The following is a 9,452-nucleotide window of genomic DNA, read 5'->3' as shown; positions in this document are numbered from 1 at the left end:
CTTAGAGACAAGATACTTAACGAGCATATATGTGAAAAGGTTGGAGTAGCTCCAATGGAAGATAAGATTAGAAAGAGTCGCCTTAGATGTTTTGGTAACATAAATCGACGGCCTTTCGATGACCTGGTCAGGGGATAGATATATTAGATTTGGATTATGTTAAAAAAGGTAGAGGTATATCTAAAAAGACTTGGTTAGAAAATGTTAGAAACGACTTTTCTTTATTAGATTTAAATGAGAATATGACTCTTAATAGGACAAAATGGAGAAAAATGATTCATGTAGCCTATCTCACGTAGTGGGATAAAGGCTTGATGTTGTTATTATTATTGTTGTACTAAATGAATTATTGTTATGGGGGACCCAAATTGAAAACAAACTTTATTCCAAATAAATTTCCTAGAAGAATTGATGACAAGCTATGTTTGGTTGGACAAGATCACTTTACCTAAAGTGAGCTTGCCATGAATGCCTAAATCTACTCCTGAAAGTTGCATTGGGTTCTCTGTTCATTTGCTGATTTTCAAGTTGGTTTAGAAGATGATTGCCTAACTTGGTAGATATATTTTCCTGTACTCTGAGCCCTGGTTTTGTGTGTGCAGTCTATTTGGGCTCGTTAGCCTGCGTTAAGAATCAGCTGTTTCACTTTCATATATCAGTTGAAGCAATGGAGGCCGACGAAACTAGTTTTTTATTTTATTTGTCCATATAATTAATTTGAAAGATTCAATAACAGCTTGTGTTTTTATGCATTAATGTTGGATTTCATTTTTCTTTCCAATATAGATGAATTAGTTTTACAAAAAAAATCCTTTACTGAAAACTATGTTCTGGTTTCCCCTATAAGTAAATTTTGTTCAAGAAGTATAGAAATGACCATAAATTGCGTTTTTATGATATTTAGATTTAATTTTGTGGTTCCTACGTACTATGGTGCTTTTCCTTGGAAAATCTCAATCGGAATATGTTTTATTAAAGTTCAAATTCATATTGCAGAGAAACTTTTGTTAAAATCCATGGAACTATACTATTTTTACTTTGTTTGATGTGTAGGTGCTGGCAAAGTCTTCAAAAATGATTCCAGGTGAGATTGCTAATGCCAATGACACTTTCATCGTCTATCTGTAGATGTATATATTTTTTTGAATTAACATTTTTTAAATTTTAATTTTAGCTATAATAAGGTATTAACTTTCTATACCACTACTGTCATCTTCGATATTATTCCTGAAATGCATTTAAATTTATGCCATTCTTGTTTTTCTTATTCACGTTTTGCGAAAAAAAAGAAAATGTTATTTACGCTTGGAAAAATCATGAGTTTCAAGAATAGTTAGTTGGCAGGCTTTTTCTTCTTGCTTCTTGTTAATTTAAAAGTTTTAATATGAATAACTTAAATAGCTTATTGGTAGTTGTTCAAATTTTCCGTCATTTTTTGAAATATCATCTACCTGCAGTGCCAAGTATCTTAAATGATGGAACGTGTATGTGCTTGAAGTTTGATGAAAATAATTGTGAAATTGTGAATCATTCTGTATGTTTCGCTTTTGGCAATGATGTTCATCTTCATGTGGGTCATTATTTTATTTGTTATTTCAGTTTTGATTTTTTATTTTGAACCTTTGCATATAATTTAACCTCCCTGATTATTAATACAACTTTTCTATCAGGGCTTTTACCTGGTTTATAATCTGTTTGTTTGTTCTTTAGTTAAACTGATGATTATTCTGCATATAGACTACAGAATTTTATGAGATTTACTTATGAAGGGGTTGTTTGGTTGGATTACATAAGAGTGTAAAGTATTCCAAATATAGAGGTTTTGAAAATTTTGAAGTTTGGTTAAATAAAAAAAGAATGCGAAGTAAAGTTAAGTAAATGTAGTGTAAATCATCCTAATTCATTTATGAAGTAAACTAAACTCGCCCAGTTTTGATGGAGAAGGATACATACTGCAAGCAAGCTCGCTTGAAGAAATTGAAAAATCCTATAAAGAATTTCATTGTATCTATTGAAGAAATTGAGAAATCATCTGAAGGCACTGTCGAAGCAGTTCAGATGATAGGGAATACGACAGGAGATGCTGGTAATGAAATATCAGGAATTGGTGGTAAAGATCATACAACTCATGAAGAACGAAAAGGAAAGAATGAGGCTACTCCAAGTGATGAAGCCATAACATCATCTGAAGCCAATGAGATTTGTAAACTCGGATGATTGAACTAATGATATTCTAGTCGAGGAGGCTGTTCAAACTGAAGGAAGCAATAAGTTTGAGGCTAAGAGCATTAATCATAATAACACTGAAGAAGTGAATGCCTTATATCCTTCCACCTAACTTTGAAAGATCAAGTCTAAATTGAGAAACTAGATAACAATAAGGGGTACCTAATCACATTAAATTATATCCCACATGTGCTCCGAAAAATGCGATAAATTTACAAACACTAATATCTGAGAATGCTACGCTGGTCAAATATTCAAGTTATATCATCCTCATGAAAGGACTGGAATCGACCTGACTTGAATCATAAAATGCCTCTCAAAATTCCTACAAAAATAAAAGTGGTTTTAATATCACCCTGATGATGGCTGTGTTGAATGTAAATATCAACAGGTGGGGTCAAATCTCAAATCCAATAAAATTTTAAATTCCTAAAATGGAATCTATCACCTAAAATTTTTTTGAATCTAATCCACCTCCCTCAATCGTTTGTCGGGGGTGATAAATTTAAAATTAACCTTAGTTCACAAAGATTGAATGTCGTGTCGGGTGTATCACTAAGATTATTCTTCAAATAGTTTCTTGCCAGCAAGGACGGGGCAATGCCATCTAATCTGGTAGTTTTGCCGCAAAAATGACACTATTATATTACGATCACGGTCAAAGCCTGTATGTTCCCTAACGATGTCAAACTCTTGAGTAATGAATCATATAGTATATTCAATAGGCATAAAGTCCTTTGTCAGCTAAAGTGGATTCAGATATATCTCCTTAAACAAAACCATCTCAGGTCTACAAGGTATTCTTGGACGAAACAACACATGGCTGCCTATAAGGTGCCTTCTGTCGGGCTGGGTTGACTACCTCCTCTGACTAAGTAGACTAGGGACCATGACGACTCAGAATGATGGAACCATGGGATCTTGATCAGACTCGTATTCATTCCCTACATCACCAGTTTTAAGTTTTTGATGATAAACTTTAAAGTCTCAATCTCCAAAATTCATATCCCAAATTCAAACCCTAAAATTGTTGCTATTATACATTGGATTTGCGACCTATATGACATCTTTAACGACTAGCCTTAATAAAAAGTTCTCTCTCATTATCGAGAGGGGTAATTAACTAGAGGGGCTTGCTCCTATAGAAAACCAGAACTTAGATTATAAAGTTCTCGTGAAATGAGGGCGAAATCTCTAGGTAGTGTCTTATCTAAAAACCCAATATGTCTTCTAAAAACTCACTCGGAATTTAAGCTCATTAAAACTCTTCACCATCACAAGCAAGAAAGGAGCTGGCGTGGAGAGACCGGGGTGTGAGAAGTTTTGGAGCCTACAACATATCTTTAATGACTTGAATATAAGCATTATTAACTCCTTTCTTTTTTAGAACTCTCTAGAGCACTTTTGTTGGAACTTTATCATATGCTTTATCTAAATCAATTAATATCATATGTAAATGAAGACACATTGTAACCTATGCTCCTTACTCTCTCTATACATATTTAAACTTTATCATATCCTCCTTACTCTCTCTATACTTCTCCATTAGACTTCTCAACAAATGTATAACTTCCATAGTAGACCAACACGGTATAAATCCAAACTAATTTTGAGAAACATTATTATTACATTATAACCTTTGCTCAATTACTCTTTTAATTTTTTTGTATGACACATTAACTTAATTCCTCTATCATTCACATACTCTTTTGCATCACCTTTATTTTTAAAAATATGTTAGACCGGTCCACTGGACCGGTCCAGCCGGTCCAGACGGGACCGGTTCGGGGGCGAAGTCGCAAAATAGGCGGAGTTTCCGCCAGAACGAGCGGCCGACCGCTCATATAGAGCGTTTTAGGAAGGATTTTTGGGGGGTTTCAGAGAGAAATTTGAATATAGGGACTGTTTAGGGAATTCCTTTTGATTTGTATGCATTAAATATAGGTTTTTCCTAGGGTTTGGGCATCTTGAATTTGGCTGAAATTTGAGATCTCTTAGATTTAGGTTTTCTTTGGGCTCTAGCGGCGTCTAGAGATTTGGGAGAGATCGATCCTCCTCTCGAATTGAGGATCAATTGTATCTTTTCTATTTCCTTTCATCTTCTAGTAAAATACAAGTTCTTACTTCGTGTTTCTATAGTTTTTCTCGTGTTTTCCCACTGTTTTGGCTGATTTCCTGCTGTGGACAGCAGTTTGCTATGAGATCTTTGGCTAAAGTGATTAGGAAATACTTGGAATCAAGTATTTCCTATCAAAATAGGAACCAACACACTCTTTCTGCACTCATCTAACATCTTTTTAGTCTTCAAAATAATATTAAGATGTTTAGTAAGCAAAAAAATTCCTTGATATTCTAAGCATTTTCATACCTCTATTAGAATATCATTTGGTTCCACTATTTTTTCACACTTCATGTTATTTGAAGTCTCTCCAACTTTTGTTTTATTATTACGATAATAAAAACAAAAATCTCTATTTTCATTTAGCAGCTAGCCAGCTAAGATAACTAAAATCAATTGTATTCTCACAATCCTCACTAAACATTTATCAAAATATCTTTTCCACTTATGTTGAATATTATCTTCTAAGAAAAATACTTTTTTATTTTTATCTTTAATGCACTTCACTTGAATTAAGTTATTCTCCTATCTCGTTGCTTGGCTAACTTATACATACATAGTAATAGTAATATTCTAAAAAGCTGGGTTTAAGTGAAATGGAAAATTTTAAAATAAATATATGTATGTTTAAAAATGCATATATACATACATACATAACACTTGCAATGTAATTAGGGTAGTAATGTGAGTTCAGTTTGGGCTTCTCTCTATGGTTGTGAAGTATGTCTTGTTTATCAGCATACAATTAGGGCATAATGTATTGCTACTCACTAGGCCTGCAAGGTCTTCTTGAATGACGCAACTAATGGTTGTTCATTAGGATCCTGAAGTTACCGCTTGACAAAGTGGACCGGGGCTTTGATAGTCCGAGGTGATGGAACCCTAAGATATTGACGAAGGTCATCCTCCCAAACCCTTAGGTTAGTCACCGTATTTTCTTTAGGTCCAAAATCTAATAAATCCCCCTAGGTGATGCAAATGAGTAATGACAAGTATCTTTAAATCAAGTTGAGTAAATTATCCTCTTAGTAATTATGGATTTGATATATCAAAATGATAAGAGATTTTAATCAGGTTTGCCCTCTCTATCATTTTTTATAATTTTTTTAGTTATAAAGTCAATTCTCTAACAACTCAATGAGCTATAGTTCTAAGTTATAATGGCCAGAATTTATCCAGTGTTGTCGGATAGAAGTCCTTTGTTCTTCCTAACGATCTATTGTTCTCAATAGATTTTGTTTGATTGCGTAGGGTTTTCTTTGAACTTTTTCAGCAAGATTTTTCTTGGGTTAGCAAACTAGAACACCATATACTAACAATCTATGCCAGATATCTAGTCTGAATGCAAATCAGTTTCTTTCATCATGGATTTTGTTATACATACTGGAAATATACTGTACAATTGGAGCTTTCTCCTTTCAGAACTATTGACTCCTAGAATTAAAATAAATCTTGGTGGAATGTATAATTCAAGCTACCTTTTATTCATCCACATGGAACTATGAAATATGTTAGTCCACATAGGGTAATCTTCTACTGTAATTCAATGAGGCATTTTTTTGAGGTCCACAAGTATGTATGAACTCTACTCATGCCTATCATTTTGAGTACTAAGAGTATCATCGAAAACAATGTCTTGACATATAAAATTTTCACTTTTTAATGTAACTACTGTTCCACCCTATAAGTAAAATCTTCTTTAGTTTTTGGGGGATTAATTTATTGCAATCAACTTACATTTTGATTTCAAAGTTATGGTGATGATGATGATGATGATGAATAGTCATTTGGTACTTACTTAAATATGCTTGTTTAAAATGCAGTTATGCTGATGGGTGCTCTTGTATATGGTATAAAGTATACTTTGCCTGAATATATATGCACTTTCCTCATTGCTGGAGGCGTATCCGCATTTGCACTTTCCAAGGTAGTCTTCTTCCACTTTCACATCTCCTTGAATTTCATCGAGAATTAAATAAAATAGATTGATTTAAGAGTTGGCTATCCAATCCTGCTAGTTCCAAATTTAGTCAATCTACAACCTGAAAAAAAAAATATCTAGTAATACATTCATTTATTTAAACTAACATGTCTTTGTAATCCTAATCCACGCCAGACAAGCTCAAAAACTATAAGCAAGCTTGCTCACCCGAATGCTCCCTATGGCTACGGACTCTGCTTCTTAAACTTAATTTTTGATGGTTTTACAAATGCAACCCAAGATTCTATCAAAGAAAGGTTATTTCACAACCTTGTACTTAAGATACACTGTAAGAGTACATGCCAGATCATTCCAAAATAATATATAATTTCTTTTTTAGATACCCGAAGACTAGTGCATGGGAAATTATGCTCGGAATGAATCTTTGGGGGACAATCTATAATGTCGTCTACATGTTTGGCTGGCCCAATGCAACTGGCTATGCTGCAGTGAGTTTCTGCAAGGAGCACCCAGAAGTGGCATGGGATATTCTCATGTTCTGCCTTTGTGGAGCTGTGGGCCAAAACTTTATCTTCTTGACGATCAACAACTTTGGTTCTCTTGCCAACACTACAATCACGACAACCCGCAAATTTGTAAGCATTGTAGTATCCTCTTTGCTGAGTGGGAATCCTCTATCAGTAAAGCAATGGGGTTGCGTTTTCATGGTTTTTTCCGGTCTCTCCTATAGTATTTTTCTCAAGTGGAAGAAGCTCCAAAAGAAGAGGAGAACTGACTGATCTTTTCATTTTGTTTCTTCTTTAATTGCTCAATCGAAGAAGGTTTATGCGTTGGCTCTATTTCAATAGGATGTACGATTAGTCTTCACATAAATGTACTAATCTTTTGTTATGTTATTATACCGAGCCTTGAATCCAACAGGTTCGGCCATAGAATGCTTAGTTATGACAAGAGAGTTGGCTATAAGAATGCTATATACTGATTTTCAGAATGGTAATTCAATACCAAAATGAATGGAAATAAGTTTTTTTTTAACATTTTTGTTCCTGTAAAATACATATTGGTATTCATGCTTTGTCCAATCTTAAATCCTGGTTATTTGTCAAAAGGCCCATAAGCAGGGGAGGCTCCAGTTAATAGTTAAGGCCGTTGGGTACTGCTAGGTACCCAGTATTTGTGCGGACGGTGCACACTCTGCACCTAATAATTTTTCCTTCCCTTGGCCTAACCCAGTAAAAATAGTTTGTACTTTGTAGAATTTACGCATATGCCACAATATTATTTAAATATCTAAATATTTGTTTATATCTCATTTAAATATTAAAATATTACATAAATAAATATTTAATTTTAAATATTAAATAAACACATAAAATTGGACATTAAATATATCAATACATAAGTTTTATACAATATATCAATGCATCTTCTTTCTTAAAAATTCTTTAAAAGATTATTACATTTATTCCAAATATTTTGACCTCTTTTATTGCAAATGTTTTAATTGTTTGATTTTTAAAAATATAATATATCATAATTATGAAATATGTGATGCAAAGCACAATATTGCATATTTGTTGATATTCTTATTTTTTCTTCATCTCAAACGCTTGGACTTCCATATAAAAAATGTCATTTATATATTTGTATGCCTAACATTTACATTTTGACAAAATATTTGATATTAAAAATTTGATATATAAACATATAAAAATAATATAATATGCATGTAAATCCCCATAAAAAATTGTAATTACACAGATAATTATTAAATTTTTTCTACAATCAAATTTACATACAATCGAACAATTGCAATTGGGACCTATTTATCTTTAACATCTCATTAAGTAACTATACTAATTATATTATATTAAGATTTATATATCTTTAATAAATGGTACATTTCAATTGTCTAATGAAACTTAACCAAAAAAACCCTATTTGATAAATCATGCACCAAATTGATATTTTAAGGGCTCGCACAAATTGAAAAATGAAGAATCAAAATTAATAAAATCCTAATAAATACATATATCAGAACTAAGGCAAACAAGAAAGTTGATTAAATCATGTGGGATGTTGTTTCATGTTCCATTAGAGATAATAAAGCATATAAGGGCTTGAAGGGAAAACTTAAACATGGAGAAAGCACACATTCCCAAATAATCCCATAAAGCGTACTTTTTGATCCATGGATAAAAAAAGTGAGAATCTTTTGCCATTTTCAACTTTGTAATAAAGATAATTTCTCATAATAGGATTAACATTTGTATGGCTCCATCAAAAGTGAGAGAATCGCGAAGAGCTTTAAGGATGATTTGGGTTACTTAAAAAGGAATATAAAGTAAAATGAATGCAATGTAAAAGGAATATTATGTTTTTGAAAAGTTTGAGATTGTTTGGATGAGTGGAAAATGAATGCAAAAGATTTCTTATTTTATTTTATTTTTGGTTTGACAAGTAAAACGAATATAATGTAAAGTAAAATGATGGTGGTGGTTGACGACACTAGCCAATGGTCAGGTGGCTACGACCGACAACAATGGCAGGTAGTCGACTGACAATAACAGGGGGTTGTGACGAGTGACATCAATGCAATTAGCTTACGGTGAAAAGAGAATTCGGCCAAAATTGGGCGAGTTTAAAATATACAAAAAATAAACTAGGGAGTGAAAAGATATTTTATCTGAATTTTACATTCATTCTTTTTTCATCAAACCACGATTTTATAATAGATTATTTTACTCGGCATTCTTTTTTTTTTAGTAAACCAAATAGCCTCATAATTCCCTGAAGTGACTAATAAAACTTCAACCACCAATTTCACAAAAGAGAATTATCAGAGATAAACTTCTTTATGCATTTGAATTTGCAAATATAATTGGGTTCAAAAAGATTAAAAAAAAACCAAGGCTTCCATTAACCAAATGCAGAGCAACATTATTTCATACAATAATTAGAATTTTCTTAATTTCTCCATCATCAAAGAGGAATACAAAAAATGAATGCTAATCTTTTTAATGGAGACATTATGCATAGAAAATCTAAATCAATAGGAAAGATAGTTGTTAAGAGAAAATTTAATAATTTGCAAGCATCAAGAGAGAATAAATTGTGCTTCCAACCTACAATCAAGTAATTAAGATTATCAAAAAGGGGTTAATA

General features: G+C 32.5%; 1 protein-coding gene across 1 annotated transcript; it reads left to right on the top strand.

The window, feature by feature from the left end:
• Positions 1-931: 931 nt before the first annotated feature.
• LOC110113606 (UDP-galactose/UDP-glucose transporter 3) lies at positions 932-7,324 on the top strand. The gene is made up of 4 exons (XM_020846247.2): positions 932-1,084; positions 6,169-6,272; positions 6,462-6,583; positions 6,667-7,324. Exons 1-4 carry the CDS (start codon positions 1,075-1,077, stop codon positions 7,064-7,066), a joined length of 636 nt encoding a protein of 211 aa, XP_020701906.1. The 5' UTR covers positions 932-1,074; the 3' UTR covers positions 7,067-7,324.
• Positions 7,325-9,452: the final 2,128 nt, after the last annotated feature.

This window comes from Dendrobium catenatum, unplaced genomic scaffold (genome assembly GCF_001605985.2).
Source record: "Dendrobium catenatum unplaced genomic scaffold, ASM160598v2 fragScaff_scaffold_847, whole genome shotgun sequence".
NCBI classification, from domain to species: Eukaryota; Viridiplantae; Streptophyta; class Magnoliopsida; order Asparagales; family Orchidaceae; genus Dendrobium; species Dendrobium catenatum.
This window is presented reverse-complemented; position numbering and strand designations above follow the sequence as displayed.

Coding starts and splice junctions, on each gene's coding strand:
- LOC110113606 (XM_020846247.2), top strand. Junction 6,273..6,461: donor CCGCATTTGCACTTTCCAAG/GTAGTCTTCTTC, acceptor AATCCACGCCAG/ACAAGCTCAAAAACTATAAG. Junction 6,584..6,666: donor CAAGATTCTATCAAAGAAAG/GTTATTTCACAA, acceptor TTTCTTTTTTAG/ATACCCGAAGACTAGTGCAT.